This window comes from Nanorana parkeri, unplaced genomic scaffold, assembly GCF_000935625.1.
Source record: "Nanorana parkeri isolate BGI_ZX_2015 unplaced genomic scaffold, ASM93562v1 scaffold1691, whole genome shotgun sequence".
NCBI lineage: Eukaryota > Metazoa > Chordata > Amphibia > Anura > Dicroglossidae > Nanorana > Nanorana parkeri.
In genome coordinates this window covers 187,261-204,771 of record NW_017307959.1, presented here as the reverse complement: position 1 = coordinate 204,771, position 17,511 = coordinate 187,261, and the positions used below count along the sequence as shown (strand labels likewise).

General features: G+C 40.2%; 1 protein-coding gene across 1 annotated transcript in view; it reads left to right on the top strand.

The window, feature by feature from the left end:
* The first annotated feature begins 12,296 nt into the window (after nucleotides 1–12,296).
* LOC108799318 (CUB and sushi domain-containing protein 1-like) overlaps nucleotides 12,297–17,511 on the top strand; it is a 59,001-nt gene continuing 53,786 nt past the window's right edge. Inside the window, exons 1-2 of the mRNA XM_018571174.1 lie at nucleotides 12,297–12,458; nucleotides 14,147–14,326. Of these exons, the coding sequence (XP_018426676.1) occupies nucleotides 12,320–12,458; nucleotides 14,147–14,326 (319 nt within the window). The 5' untranslated portion in view covers nucleotides 12,297–12,319. The remainder of the gene's footprint in view (nucleotides 12,459–14,146; nucleotides 14,327–17,511) is intronic.

Below are 17,511 nucleotides of genomic sequence, written 5' to 3'. Positions count from 1 at the left end.
CCATGATAGACTGTTCTTTAAGGGATCTCCAGGGGGAATCCAAAGGGGGATACACCAACGGAAAAAATTCTATCTTCAATTCCCTGGAAATGGCTTACAAATTCAAATTTGGATCCGAATCTCTGGTGACGTCACGCACGACGGAACTTCCGCGCATGCGCAGATGCCAGCTGAAGCCGCTACTGCCCATCCTGTCTCGCCCACACATCACAAACAGACAAGACCGCGGGGAGCCGGCCGAGGTGAAAAGGACATCATACAGCACAGCAGGTAAGTGAAACCACAACAGTACATGGAAAAACCGGCTTCCTCTCATGGAAACAAAGTTTGTCCTTCCCCAAGGGGACACCCTTGCACGGGGCCGAGTCTTGGAGACTTCCCAGGGGAGAGAGGCTGAACTCCCCTGAGGCCAATACGAAATCAATCAGTTGGCAAATAAAGAAAAACTTCTCAGTAACATACAAACAACCCTGTCCTAGGGGGACAGGAACAAAAAGACTGGGGAAGTCAGCAGGAGGAGGGGCTTTTATAGAGAGGGTTAGGCCTTGTTTAACCCTTTTGGTTCCTGTCAGCTAGGGGTAATTGGATCTAAACCCATTTGTCAGCGCTGCCATGGATATGGCCAGGAAAATTAAAATTAGATTACCTAATACTACACATGATAAAATTAGATTGCTTATTCTGTTATCTGAATCCCAGATAAAGGAATTGCCTTGCTGTTTAAAAAAAAAGAGTTTTAGGGGACAATGTTTGGCGACAATGTTGTAGACTCACAGTAAATAATGCCAAATCAAAGGCACTTAATACTATCTTCCTCTGCAGGAGGTCGACCACCTCAAGCGCACTTTTAATTTTAAATGGCTTGTGCACCCATGCTTTAGCGTTCGAGCAATGTGCCTCCACGCTAGTAGCCAGACCTCTCTGTTTCCTGTGGCATTGCTGTTTGAGCATACCTTGTATTTTGTGCCATGCTTGCTCTTGTTGTTTTCAGTGTTCCCTTCCTGCTCTGCTCTTGCATTCCATCTGTTTTCTGTCTGTGTACCTGTTTAGTTTGTTGTGGCTGTGAGTTATCTCCACAGCATTGTTACCTGCTCTGTTTGTGATTGCCTCCTGCTCCTGTTTCCTGTGGTTATTGTGCTCTGCACTATTGTGCACCTTCTTCCTGTGCATTCCCCTCTGCTGTTACCGTGTATCTCTTGTCTCTGTGGGTACACCTGTTGTGTGTTCCCTTCTGTTACCTGCTCCCTGTGTCACGCATGTTCCCTGCGTCGTCCCTCTAGTGCCTGTTTTCCGTTCCTTGTACCCTGTATGCACTGTGTGTCTTGTCCAGTGTGCTGTGATCCTGGAGTACCAGCTGGCACTCACCCTGCACAGGTGTGTCAGAGAGCCGCAACCTGGGAGCTGCCCCGCAGCTCAACATCCACACCATCAGTGGCTCTGGTGAAGACCAGGTTGCTCCTTAGATCCTGCGACTCTAGCACACCTGCATTTGTTGTGCAGTCACACTGTCCCTGCATCTCCAGAGACCTGTATCCGTGCACATTTCTTATTTAGTCATAATCTACTGCTCCGCAACACCCAGAGTTTTGCTCCTTAGATCCTGCGACTCTAGCACACCTGCATTTGTTGTCACACTGTCCCTGCATCTCCAGAGACCTGTATCCGTGCACATTTCTTATTTAGTCATAATCTACTGCTCCGCAACACCCAGAGTTTATGATTCCTGGTGCTCCAGTGCCCTAATCATGACACTTCCCTTTTTGAGAAAAGGGAAGTTCGATCCCCTCCTCTTAAAGTTTTATCAACTCTTTCTATAATCTGTACCTTCATACTCATAATATTACTATTATGATGGTGACAAAAATGTTTAGCCACGTTAGTATTCTTAGAGATTCTAATATTGGATAAATGATATCTCATGCAGTCACACAGTTGTCTTGTGGTCTTACCTATATACTGTTTGTGACAGATGGTACAAGATATTATATATAACAAATCGGGTCTGACAATTAACTAGCTGGTAAATTTTAAATGGAGTACCATTAGAACAAGAAGTTGCAAGATGATTATCACCCCAAATACTGCAGCTCGAACATCGGGCTGCATTGCATCTGTATAGACCTGTTGTTCTTAACCAATTCATGTTGGGTCCTCTCTTACTTCTAAAAAGACTGGGGGAAATCATGTTACCTATAGTAGGTGCTTTCCTCGCTACAAAACGTATACCTGTATCTAGTATACCTCTGAGATCTGCATCTCCATGAAGAATAGGTAAGTATCTCTTGACAATCTTTTTAACATCTTCAAATTGTTGACTATAACGAGAAGAGGATACTAAGGGGGAATTCTTAACCTTTTCTTCTCCAGGGGTAACCCTTCTATCCCTAATTTTCCTCATCCTCCTGGGTACATCACTAAGTAAATTACATCTTGGAACATCACGCACACTTTAATATACTGATCTTACCAGGGATTGTTTTATACACCTTTATCCACTGTTGAACTGGATTTGCTGTGAATTTCAATAAAGTCTGAAGTATTAGGATTCTCTGGATAGTGCGGTCTGTTCGTATACTACTAAGACAAATAGAAATCACTCTCCAAAAGGCCCCTTATGCAATCTATACAGTATATTACCTATTTGTTAAAATATATGATTATTTGAAAATGAAAGAGAGAAGCTGATTGGTTGGTATGCACAGCTGCTCCAGATTTTGTCTGCTCCAGGTTAGATGAATTCCCCTCTGTATGTGTTGCAACACTAAATGATCACTGTTTGGTCTTAGCCCCCATGCAAAATTCCACAAATACATGTTGTTCCTGCCATGCATAGTAACTGGATTTGATATTTGTTTAGACTTTCACACCTTCAGTTTTACTTCTAGATGCTTTGTCTTGGGTAATCCAATTTTTAACTTTTAGAGATTCTATATCATTGAAGATCAAACATAGTAGTATCCATAAACTATGCACAGAACACAAAAGATCCACAACACTCAACCATGTCTGTTTGCAAAAGTAAACTAATAAAATATATCTGTAATTTTGTTTTATAGAATTCCTTGTTTGCATACACATGCAAATATCTTAAGAATCACATGCTAATGTTAAGATGCTTCTACATGGTGTGGTTCCTGCTCTGAACTAATCTGTAAACATATCCACTATAGGATGTAAAAAGCAATAAATACACTGGGGGGAATTTATCAAAACTGGAGCAGAAGAATGTGGAGCAGTTGCCTATGGCAACCAATCAGCTTCTCTCTTCAGTCTGTTCAGTTAAGATTTGAAAATGAAAGAGAGAAGCTGATTGGTTGCCACGCACAGCTGCCTCAGATTTTGTCTTCTCCAGTTTTGATAAATCCCCCCCACTAAGAGTACACTTACCAGGAGGGTAAGGCTATCTTCCTTGAAATTGAAGTTAAGTTAAGTTTATACTTAACAAGGTGCATCCCACACCATTCAGCCATTGCAGCTTGCAAAAGAAACCTTAAAGACCAACTCTGAGCACAGAAAACTCACCAGTATTACAACAGTGTTACATTCTATTGACAGAAAAGTAACCTCCAGTCCTGCTGGCTTTATTCTACAGCTGTCAAATCTGTTCTTTTACATGTGGGGGAAGTACAGCTTCCTCTGTACTTCCATGACCTCTCCTCACCAATTACAAAACAGAGCCTGGAGCTGTGTGTTTTGTGAATGGTACTTCCCTCTGCATGTTAAAGAATAGATTTGACAGCTGTAGAATCATGCCTGTGGGACAAGGGTTTATTTTCTTCCAACTGAATGTATAACTGCTGTAGTACTGGTGATTATTTTGTGTCCAGATTAGTGTTATAAAAATCTCTATCTAATATTTTGTTAATAGCAAGCTGATATCATTGAATTCTGTGCAGCTTTTGTGTTTTAATAAAGATATATGTCTTCTTTTGGGACCATTTTCATAATACCTTCTGTTACATATATTCCTTATTATTCATGCCAGGAGATTTATTTGCTTATGTATTAAATAAGAGTTAAGTCCCTCACTCAGAAGAGCCAGAAAATGTCATCTCCCTTGCACACAATGCCTGGATCAGTGGTAAATATTAAGAGTCCATGTACAGTATAATGTACTTTCTATATGGTGAAGAATTTAATTGATCCTTTATAAAATATTTACACAGATTTCCTTTCACTTGGTGGAGATGTGATAATAGTTCATAGTTGATCTGGCTTTGCCTAAACACACTTTTGCTTGGAGTTTGATCTGGAACATTGTTCAAAAACTCATCAACATTTCTTACTGATTTAATCAGCCCTTTCCATTCTAAATCACAACATGAACACCAAAAATAATGTCATTTTTTTAATTAATGAATCAAATGCCCAAACATGCAAACTGGGTTAAGAGAAATATCAGCTCTTCCAACAGATTGACAGTGCTTTGCTGAAATAAATGATACTTTGAACATAAAAGATCTGGCCTAATCTGTCAAAAAATCAGAACCTCTAGAATAACATGGTGTTTTTGGTTTGAATTTACATTGATGTATTCTGAGCTATTTAGTACCATAGACACATAAAGTAAACTTATAGTAATGAAAATATGAACTTACCATTCCCTCTGTGCAGAAGGAAACATCCTAGTGTCCTAATGTATCTTCCTCCCTCCTGTCCACTGTGAGGTACGCCCAGCCTGAACCTGCTGTACGTCAATCACACATGATTATACGCAGTTCTGAACTGAACGTGGCGTCACATGGCATGGCAATACTACTCTCAGCCTCACACTGCAGAGAGATTTTACAGCTCACTGGTCAACAATCTCAGGCCAGCAGACTGAGAGTGATCGTCACTAGGGTCGGTTAACTCCACAGTTAACACTTTACACACCGAACGTTTGCTGCCACCATGTGTTTTTTAATGAAAACATGGACCATTCCCAGAAAGTGTTGTGGCAATTTAAAACACTTAAACAATGCCTATGATACTGCGGTCCTCTCAGACAGGAATAGGGCAGCATTCACTATACAGTATTGCTCTTCAAAGAGGCAAGGATACTTCAAGTTTGTATTTAGACGGATAAGCTTAAAGATTTGTAGGATTGTCCTTTAATAAAAGAAATGGTGCAGAAAAATATACAGAAAAATATATTAATAATGAGAGACACAATATATAACAACAGTGAAATAAAAGGGAATGCAAGGAGAATACTTAACAGTCCCGTTTTTAGGAGTTCTGACAGAGTCCAAAGTTCAATAGGGCAAAAGAGGGGTCTGAAGGACTCTCCTTCCAGCAAGCTTGCACAGATGATGTCCAGATATTAAAAGGGAACTGCGGTGTTAAGACTTCTTGATGTTGCTGTAGTTCCTTTTCTTGATGTTTCAAAACAAGAGCCTCTCTAGCTTCCTCAGCAGCATCTTTTTGTCAGCCCTCTAGGGGGTGTCACATAGACGACCCCTAGGGCAGGGCTGGGGAGGGAGAGCCGAAGGGACGAGCCTTTACAATTTTCTCCTCTGCTCCTCCCAAATGTTTACAATCATAACATAAGATGATAGTGGAGTATTTATATTTAATAGGATCTGACAACCCCTAAATTATGATGCGTCATGCAGTTACTTTTAGATTGAATCTAAATGTGTCCGAGATATAAATAATGGGAGCACCAGGAAGGTAAATGTCACCTGTCCAGCTGTGGCTCATTCATTCTTGGTATCTATGTATATCTATAGACACAGCTATTTGTGCACTTCATTTGAGAATATCACTGTCCAGTTTCAAATTATGAAATGGAGCTGATATTGTAACTCAGGTTTATGATTTTTGGGGGAATGCTGGGTCAACTGGGTTGTTAAATCTACAGGCCTGCTTGTGTTTATCAGCTTGTCAACTGCTAATAGATGAGTGCCTGCCAGCATGCCTTTAATTAGGGGAAGCCATAAAAGGTTTAGAAGGTTATTTGGGACTCTCACGTTTTAAGTAGTGATAGGGCAATAAGGATCACAGCCCAGATTAGCAGATCTCTGTTTTTTGGAATGTGGAGAGAAAGTTAACTAAATGACGGCCTGCATTAGCTTATAACTGGGGGACACGAGGATGCTATGTTTAATATTAATAGACTCAAACTTACTTCATTATCATCACATCCACCACCCAAACCCTAGCTGCAGCCTCTGTGTAAGTCATGGTTACTATGCCACATAATATTTCAGGGGGTGATTGCTTTAACTCAAGATGCAGACCCGAGACACTTAAAGCTTAACTCTGCAATATTGTCTACATACAAGAGTAATGCATATTCTTACTTAGATCTGATGTGCTCCATGTATTTATTCCAGATCTCTGCAGTAATCCAGTGTAAAACTTTGCCTCTCTGCAGGAGATTTCTGTAACGAAGACTGGTCATTGCTGCTTTCTCTCCTTGTGCAGGGTGAATGGTCTTGTCTCCAACTTCTCCTGTAGTTTTCTGGCAGCCTGTAGTCACTGGGGCTTTCTGGGTCCTTCTCACAGCTCTGCACGCTGCACAGGCCATGCACAACACAGTGTCACTCCTGTTTAAAAGGCAACCTCTGGGTTTACAAAGGCATCTGGTGCTCACAAAGTGGATTTATATCCTTTATGACTATTGAGGAATATATTTAAATAAAAGTTTTTGTGCACAAATATCTCTAGATGCATGGGCATGTGCCCAAGCTAACATGCAGCACTCAGGGGCTTTCTAAGTGGGGGTGCTAAAGCTTCAAATCTTCTGGACCCATTCTCTCTGTATGTGAATGTGCACTATGTAAAGTGCTGTGTATATTGTAGGCACTATATAAATATATGGAAAATGGACATTTAGTAACAGGGGTGGGTGGAAGAATGAATGGACTACAAGACACCACACTTGTATGCTATTGAAAACTACAAGTCCCTCTGCTGTGGTGACTGATGGAACTTGTAGTTGTTCCATTCACAGATCCTGTCAAAGGAACTGTAAATGTATGACACAGCTGTGTGGGCAGATCAATTCACAGCTGTGCCATTTATAAAAAAAAGAGTAGTAACCTGGAGGGATAAAAACCCTGTGATTCAGGTAAGTATGGGGATTGGATGGGAGTGTGTTGTGACAATGTTTTATGGTACAACTGATTATGGTGTCTGAAAGTTAAACTTAGGCTTTAAGACATTAAGGGGTCTATTCACAAAGTTTCCGAGGGCAGCCGAGTGAATGACCGATCAGAAGTGAACTGAGCCGAACACTGTTCGGCTATTCACTTCAGGCTGGTACGGCTGATATCAGCCGTACATCAGCTGAAATCAGCCGTACATCGGCTGAAATCAGCCGTACATCGGCTTGCTTCGTGTGGCTTCGGATCAGCCGTGAAGTGCAGAAGGAGTTCGACTCAGCCGATCCAACATCTGGATCGGCTGAGCCGAACCTCCGGCAGGCTTCACACTGCTGTTCGGGCTATTCTGAAAGATCCCGAACAGCAGTGAGAGAATAGCCGAATGCCGCCGAGCGGCATTTGGCTCGGCTGTTCTGCTCGGTCCCTCTGCTTTCAGCACGGCTCAGCGCTCGACTGAGCTGCTCGGCCGTGATCGGGAGCTGTACGGGCTATTGTGAATAGCCCGTACAGCACCCCCTCGGTTCTCCGAAGCCGAAGGGGTCCTGGGGCCGAAGCCAGCCGAAGGATCGGCCGAAGCTACGGCCAGATCCTTCGGCAGCTTTGTGAATAGACCCCTAAGTCTTGTCTGTATCTAAATAGCATGTCAAAATCATACTAGTATTATAAAAGACAACTAAAGCAAATAAATCATCTGCCCACTCAAACTACTAAAAGGAGTGTTTTTAGCTTAACATACTCCATCTTAACCAGTTGACATCCGCGGTGTTAAACCCCCTTCCCATCCAGGCCATTTTTCAATATTCAGCGCTGCGGTACTTTAACTGACATTTATTCCGTCATGCAGCGCTGTACTGAAATGAATTTTATACCCTTTTTTGGGGACAGATAGAGCTTTCTTTTGGTGGTATTTATTCACCACTGGGGGTTTTATTTTTTTACTATATTAAGGAAAAATTACCGAAATTTAAAAAAAAAAACAGTTTCCCCTATATTAAATGATAAAACATTTATTATTACCCAATTTTTTGGTAAAATATAAAAGATGGGGTCACGTCGGGTAAAAAGACACTAAACATGTCAAGCCTTAAAATTGCGTGCGCGCGCGAAACCTCAAAAAACGATAATACCCAAAATTGGCCATAGGCGACGCTTTAAAAGCTGTTACCGCTCATCAGTTTAGTGTTATCAGTGATTGATGGCCCTAAAATGATTGCTCTCACTGCGACGTTCGCGGCGATATGTAACATGTGTAGCGCAATTGTAATTTTTGCGCGCTGGGGCACCGGACGCGTATTTACGTTTATAGGCGCGTAAACGTGGGGGTGGGGGAGTTAAACATTTTGGGGGGGTTTTTTCCCCTTTTTTTATATGTGGCTTTTATTTTATTTTATTTTTTTATGTGTTACTTTTCTTTTTTTTTATTTATATATTTTTTTTTGCACTTATTGTTATTGCTATTATATAGGGGGATAACAACCCCCTATATAATAGCAAAGGCACACTGACAGGTCCTCTTTATGGAGATATTAGGGGTCTCTAGGACCCCTAATATCACCTATGGACCCCAAAAGAAGCTGATAAAGCAGAGATCTGCTTTATCAGCTTCTTCTCTCTCCAGATGACTGACAGGTGAATGCGGAAGTGATGTAACACACATCACTTCTGCATTCACAGCCCGGACGGGGATCAGCAAGGAGCTGATCTCCCGTCCTCCTCCTCCTGACGCCCTCGGAGCCGGTCCCGGGATCCAAGATGGGGCAGCGGATCCCGGGAATCAAGGTGAGGAGTCAGGGGGGGGGGCCGCGAACGAGCACATATAGGCGATCGGCGGGCTATGGACCCGCTGATCGCCTATATGTGAAACACCCGGTACCGGGTGTTCGCATTGGACGGGTCTTTTCTGCCCGTGCGTGCCCGCTAGGGGGCGCGCGCGAGCAGAAACAAATTGCCGTCTGGATGCTGCAGTGCCGTTCGTCCGTTTTTTTACTACGGGCGGACGGCAAGAGGTTAAAGAAGAGCAACTGCACTGCATCGGTTCTAATTAAGATACAGAACCAAACTGACATTTGATGTAAGAACAATAATACCTACTTTAAAGCCAATGTCCACCTCTGCGGAGGTTTAAAAAAAACATATGCCAGCAATGTACACCAAGTGGCTCTTTTTGAAATGGCTGCCGCTGTGCTTTGCAAACAGTCTGTGTAAACTAACACTCAATCTCTGTGCTCTCTCCCCCTATTCATTAGGATTTATTTTAACCTGGAAAGGCAGAGTTGGTGTGCAGTGATCCTGTTACAAGGACTCACAGGGAGGGGTCAGCTGCTTTACAATTCAACCCCAGTGTCAGTGTTTTCTGTGGAGAAAATTCTCAACTTGTAGGACACAGGCCTTCTAAAAAGTGCATTAAAAAATTAAGAAAGCCAGCAACGTGAGTCTTGAAAATGTACACACATATACATCATCACTGCACCTCTACATTACCACATTAAATGCTAATCACTTAGGGTGGAAATAGTCTTTGAAGCAAAAATAAACCCTCCTTTTTTACAACTGAAGAATAAGCTGTCTTAGTCCATGTTTAAATTTTCAGTTGATATTTTGCTGCACATGTGATCAGTTACAACACTAGCCACTTGAGGGAAAAGTTTGGTTGAGAGCTAAATAAAGCAGATTATCAGCTGTGACAGTTATCAACGGTGGCATATCTTGAATGTAACTGTTAAATTAGTGGGTTTAGTTTCACTTTAAGAACTATCTAAAATCTAAAACCTTGTTTTGACAAAGATAAAATTCATCATGTCTTCATTAGAAACTGTACTATGCATAGTACTAATGAGATCTCTAGCTAGCCACCACTGTATCTGACTTGCTGAGCAAGACTATCCGATTATTTAAATTATTTCTAACCTTTAAGGAAAAGACACTGACATTTATTTTACATGTTATTAAAAATAAATAATAGAGGCATTATCAAATTTTACATACCTAGATGAGAACATCATTATCAAGAATTATATCTGGTTCCAATACTAGATACATTTTCAATGTGCACATCTCCCTATCTGCCTGCCTACCTTTCTCTGATTCCAGCCGACTGAACTATCTGGACTGGAGAGTACAGTAGATACAGCGGCGGATTGATATCTGCTGTACTCTCCAGTGCAGACCGGAACTATAACTTAATTGTCGGGCGCCGCGGCTCCTGATATTAATGCGCCGGCCCGAAAGTGAGGAAATAGTCCCCTCTCTCCCCGGGCCATACCACTTTATCGGAGAGCCCGGGGGAGGCCGGGAGAGAGGGGACAGTTTGACATTATGAGGTTCCACAGGCTGAACCACAAATTCCCCCTCTAGTTCTCCCTAATGCAGATGGGCCGGTCTATGCAGACATGACGCCGCGACCCACTGCAGAGGGTGTCGCGACCCACTTTTGGGTCACGACCCAGGAGTTGAGAACCACTGGTCTAGAGTATGTATATATGTATGTATACGTATATACATGTGTATATATATATATGTATACATGTATATATGTATCCATATATACATATATGTATGTATGTATGTATGTATATATGTATATAGAGTATGTATATTATTTTTTCTCGAAATAGTGTTTGTTTAGAAATCATTGGAGATTTAATTCATATTTAAAAGTTAAAGTGACATTAAACCCTCAGATTTTTTAACATAAAACAATACTGTAATGTGTGCCTTACTGTAATCCATGGTAGTTTCACTTCTCTCCGCTGCTCTTCCTTTTAAATCCTCATGTCTTCTCATGCTGGCGGAGAACTTCCCTTTGCAGCTGAGTGCCTCTTCCTGTAGTGCTGGCTCTGGCTCAAACGTACACACAGACAACATGTAGCCATTGCAGAGACAAGGCAGTCTGCTGCAAAACAAAAGTTCTGCTCAGCATGAGAACAGATACAGATTTAAAAGGAAGAGCAGCAAAGAGAAGGGAAACAACCATGGATTACAGTAAGGCGCACATTACAGTATTGTTTTATGTTAAAAAATCTGATGGTTTATTGTCACTTTAAGCTTTTATTTGCTATTAAATAATTAATTCCACTCTGATGCCTAAATCTTGGGATCATTATAATGTAAGGTCAATGAAATTAGATACCATTTATTGCTGCCTTTTTTAACCGCTCTCTCACCTCATATGTTTGCTATCCTTAAAAATAATTCCTATCTCATTTTATTGAGATTGCATATGGGTTAAATAGACCAGATGTGTCCACGAGTGTTAGACACTATCACACTCACTATTATATAGGCTCTGTGAGGTCTGTGCATCTGGGGGGGCTTACTCAGAGCCAGGAGCAGTGATGGGCTGCCGGGACTTCCACTGTGAGTTGTGGAGTGAGGAGATTCCACTGCCTGGCTCAGACCACGCAGCCATCACAAACCACAGCCAGACCAAACCCCTTATAAATTGAATGTTTTTAATGGTATCACACTATGTGATGTTTATAATTGTTTTTACATGATGCCTAAATGAAGGAGAAGATTAGAGGGAACTGAAACCAGTGTCACTGAGGATTTATCAAACCACAGGTCCTTCCTCTTCTTCTCCATCAGTGGTGGTGGTGGGTGGTCTTACTGAGCATGTTTCACATAATGATGTGTAAATGCGGTTCATTCCAGTAGCTCTATGGCTGTGCAATGACATTTTCCTGGGGTGTGTATATCTGACTGCATGACACTGGTCTACATTCATGCTGGAAGACTGATGGCATCTAGTGGTGAAAGGAATTAATGTGAGGGACATTCCAGCTTGCATGTGAGTATTACAGCAAAAGCTGCACCTGGCCATCTATTTTATTTTAATGAGGTTCTACCTTTAGTTTAGTCTGATTGGTTTTAATAGACTTATCTTTTATTCTTTGTACCAAGCTATTAAACAAGACCTTTTGCTTTAAATATGAGTAGCAACTATAAACAACATAACAGGTTATCAAAAGTTTATATTAGGAAAAGTGTAAGTAAAATTGAAAAGATAGGGCCTGGTACCATCATTATCAATGCAGAATGGATAGAATAAACAATGCACATTTTATGACTGTTTTGTTGTGTGATACTGTATATGTAAACCTTTATCTGTGCTCTATAAAAAATGTTTTTGCTTTAATCCTACCTGTCACTTCTTCAAGTATGCTGATTTAAATTCTGTCTTTCTGACAGCGGTATCCTGTGGAAATCCTGGAACACCAACCAATGGCATGATCATTTTTAGTGATGGGATACTTTTCTCATGCTCTGTCATCTATGCCTGCTGGGAAGGTTACAAAACATCAGGGTTAACTACTCGACATTGCACTGCCAACGGAACCTGGACTGGAAGTGCTCCAGATTGTTCAGGTCAATTGTCAACTCACTGTCAAAACAGATTAGAAAATGTCACGTGCAATTTTATGAATGCACTAAATGATTCCTCATTTTATTTTGTCTTCATTTTTCTTTCGCTTTTCTTCCTATTCTCCAATCAGCATGACTACAAGTAATTTGCCTGTGTTGCAGTAAGCTCTAATTCACATCAGCAGAGTATTTACACTTTTTCAGACAAATTGGGATAATGCCTACTTTTTATTTGTTACATGTTCTCATTCACATAGCATAACCTAAAACAATTATTTTAAAATTGTTGCATACATTTTTATTTGCTCTTTTCTGAAAAATCAAAAGCTGGGGGTTTTTTTCTGTTATGTAATGTTAACAGGGGGACTGAGGAGTTAATGTTTACAACAATTAACATTGCCTTTAGTGTGCTGGCAGACCTAATTAAACTAGAATGGAAAATGGTCTGTCCAGACAAAGGGTCAACAATCTCAAGGCTTGGGTTCTGCACTGTGTGTAATAGGGGAGAATGTCCACACTTTGCCCCCTCCACTCTCACCTTGAAATTGCTCAGAGCAGCTTGCAGTCGGCTCAGATACCTGCTCCAAAGAAACAACTAGAAAGGTTAAATAGATAGACATCACAAACATAGTGGCTTTTTTCTCAAATTTTACTAAAATAGTAGAACTACACTTTGGGGTCTAGTTATAAAAAAGTTGCATAGCTATTCATCCAGTGAAACTACATGTGCCTTCATGTGTGCAAATTAACTAACTGTTGTGAGAATGAGGCAAAATGTAATGCTCTTAAGCTATTGTTATTAGACTATTTTCTCTACTGGTCGAATGTATTTAGACTACTGTTTTAGGCTATTTTGGTCAAATGTATTGATGCTATTGTTTTGGCTTTTCTCTTCTGGTTAAATGTATTCAGGCTATTGCTTTAGGCTATTTTTGGTTGAATCTACTCAGCCAATTATTTTAGGCTCTTTGTAGTCAAATGTATTCAGGCTATTGTTTTCGACTATTTCCTCCTCTGGCCGAATGTGTTTCTCTTTTCTGTAGCAAACTAATAGCACCAAGGAGAATTCTGCCCTGACTTGTGTGTAATAAAACATGCAGCAAAAAACAGTGATTTTAAACTGTAATCCCTCGAGGGAAAAATGCAGAGCTAAAAAATACAGATCTTTAAAAGTATTGCAGGTATGTTATTGTGGCACTTAGTTGCAAATGTACAGCTACACAAGCATCAGCACAACATGCATACTGTATGTTCTTAATCCCACATCAATTACCTGTGCTGGTGAGTAGCACAATTCAAGCCTCAATCCTCACCTGCACAGGTAACTGTTTGTTAATATTAATGGCAGTCAGTCTCTCCTGAATACATTGTATTCATATGTACATAGTTATTTTATCTCCCAAAGTTAGTCGAAGGCAATCCCTGCTTTACTAATTACTATTGTTGCCTCTATATTAGCTACCTATCCGTTTGTGACAGTTCTTTAGACATCAATGTGGGATGAAGAACATATGAATTGATGCTTGTACTGCTGTTCATTTGGAGATAAGTGCCACAATAACATATCTGCAATACTGATCTGCATTTTCAAGAAGTCTCTCCTTGTATTATTTTTCATAGCTCGGTTACAGACTTTGACAGTTCAATCCTCTAAATTCCTGACCAAACTCTGTTTGTATTTTCCTTTCTAGTTATAACCTGTGAAGATCCAGGACCAATTGCTAATGGTTTTCAGATGGGAAAAGACTTTACATTTAACAAAACAGTGGCTTATCATTGTAACCCAGGTTATCTGAGAGATCCTATCACTTTGTCACCTATGATGTGTGGCAAAGATGGTATCTGGAACCAGACAAAACCAACATGTAAAGGTATGTGAGCCTGGGACTTTCATACTAGTGGTGACTACAATTTACAAAATTCACAAAATTCAAATTTTATTTTTTATAGTAATATTGGTAATATGTTAGTATTTTGTCATTGCATGCAGTTCTTTGTAATAGTGTTTCCAATTATGTTATTTTTCAGATGATTCTATAAGAATTGGTATTTTTTAAGCTACATGATAACTACCAAGCATTTCCAAGTACAACCCTCTTGCAATACAGCAGTTTTTGGGATTGACATTATGGGTGGCATACGGGACATATCTGAGAGCATAGCAATGCAGTGTTACAAAGACTGGTACAGATGTACTCTGGTAAACAATAGACCAAAGCAACTTCATCTTGTGCTGAAATCTTGGTGCTTGATGCTTTTTGTGGAAGACCAGCAGAATAGGGATTAATAGTTAAACGGGGGGGGGAGGAAGGTCAAGGGCTTCATTTTTGAAACTGCTGTCTGTGTTCTTTGTCACCAGGACAAAGAGTGTTGCAAAAAAATGTTGGATTTGTCGTCAGAGCAGGAATGGGGAAGAAATATTTTGGTGATCTTTTGGTGACAACTATATAAGATTGGAATTCCTCCCACTTCCTGTTGTCTCTCCACAACAGGAATGAATAAAAAAAACTTTCCAATAGGACACAAAGAAAAAAATGTCAGGTGTTTTACCTATTCCCCATTTTGTCTATAAATAAATTGTTGGCTTTATATATTAATTGTTAAAGTCACACTTTTAAGATTTTGTTCCTAGAAAGTGGAGTTAATGTTAAGGGCATGTTAAGGCATTATGTTAAGAGGTATAGAACATATTTTTTTCACTTTCAGGAGCTGTAAAGTTTAATTTGTACTTGATGCCATGAGCTTGGATCTCTAGTGCTGAGAACAAACAGATTGTTTTTTGACAGGGTGTGGAAAATTAGAATAAGTGTGACCATTTGTTTGTCTTACTCTAATGCATGTTGTATTTTTAAGGGATTACATTAGTCATTACATTGCGGTAAAGATAATATTAAAATATGGATTAACCATTGTTTAGCTCTTTTTGAATTGTGTTGTTTTGAATTAAGCGATTTAAGGGATTGCCCACAAATGTTACAGACACTGCATTTTTCACAGAACAGTATTATGAATCCCACAGACATTAGATAAATGCATGGATACAAATAACTGTGACGCAGGATTGATTATTGCAGTTTGTGGTGAACAAACAATTATACCAAATATTACAGAGCTAACAAAAGTTAGAAGATAAATGTTCTCTAACCACTTGCTGACAGGGGTGGTTTACACCCCCTTTCCTGACCAGGCCATTTTTCAGGATTCAGTGCTGCGGTACTTTAACTGACATTTATTCAGTCATGCAACGCTGTACAGAAATTAATTTTATACCAATTTTTGGGGACACATGGAGCTTTTTTTCTGGCGGTATTTAATTACCACAGAGGTTTTAATTTTTTTACTATATAACGAAAGAAGTACTGTAAATGTAAAGAAAAAATGTGTTCCCTTTATTATGTTAGGAAACATTTATTATTACCCAACTTTTTGGTAAAATATAAAAGATGGTCACGTCGGGTAAATAGACACCAAACATGTCAAGCCTTAAAATTTTGCACGCCTGCGAAATCGCAAACAAAACGACCACACCCAAAATTGGCCATAGGTGACGCTTTTAAAAGCTTTTACCGCTCATCGGTTTAGTGTTAACAGTGATTGATGGCCCTAAAATTTGCTTACACTCTGATGTTTGCGATGATATGTAACAAGTGTGAGGTAATGGGCGCAATTGTCATTTTTGCGCATCTATGTGGGGGTGGGGGACTTTAAACATTGTATTTATTTTGTGACCAATTTTTTTTAACTTTTTTCTTTTACACTTAACTTTATTGTTATCACATAGGGGCTAAGAAGCCCCCTATGTAAGATCAAATTACAGTGACAGGTCCTGTTTGGAGACATCTGGGGCCCCTAAAGAAGTTGATGAAGAAGAGATCTGCTTCACCAGTTTCTATCTGGCTCCTGTAGCCGGAGAGTGAAAGCTGAATTTGGAAGTGATGTAATATACATCACTTCCTGCATTTGGGGACCGGAGAGGACATCGGCTGTTTAAAGTCTTGACAGTTTCCCACTTGTGTGCATCATGAGGGACGTTTAAAGACGTCCACACGCTGCCAGAAGGCTCTGGGTAAAAAGTCAGTTAGGGCCCGTTAACACTGTGGAGACCTGTATTTTACTGCACTGGATCAACACAGGTTAGCAATGATTGGTATTTCTATGTGTCCCATTCATGCCACGATGCAGGGGGGATGGGCACTGCACTGCGATAAAATGCCAAAATGCTGCATTGTATCGTAGTGCACTGAATCCACCTCATGTTTCCACACGGCAGCTGCTGTTCTGGGATCTATATGGTGTAAACAAATTGTACACTCCACGTAAGTAAAAGAAAAATATAAACAGTGACACTGCTAGAACTGACAAAACACGCTAGCCCATCTACTAAAATGCAGCATTTTAGTGTACGGGTTAGTGTGAATAAGCCCTAAGTGTTTCTTCAGCTGACTGTTTTATTTGGGACCAATTGAAACTTTAAATCTTTAGGCACTCCCGGAATAGTTAGCAGATACTCTCCAATGCAAAGGGGCTCTTCAGGATGACCTATGGGTCAATCTGACACAGAGCTTGTGTCAGTGAGCAGTGTTTGATTTCTGTTTCTGTTTTGTATTTGTAACAGTGTCCTTGTTATACAATCCCACATATGTGGACCTCATAATTTCATAAAATATCTTGCAGATCAATGCATGAATAAAATATGTCCTGCTAAAAAAATCATGTTTACTTGGTTACATTGTCTTATATGAAGGTGCAGGTGCCACATGTTTTCATCCGACATACAGTGTGCCTGAGATATTTTCATCATGGTCCAGACATTGTCTTGTATGTTATTGATATTATGTTCTACTACAACAGCCACCCAGTAGAATAACAACAAATTTGTAGGCTGAATGGTTACCTCAAGGTATGTTTCTTTTTGACTGGTGTGAGGTGTACACACACAGATCAAAATTTTATCCGATTGCTTACTCCTAGCTCTATTCCAGGCCATTACATGTACTACTGATTTTTTCATAATGCTACATGGACAGAGGACAGAGCTGATAGGGTCACCACAAGC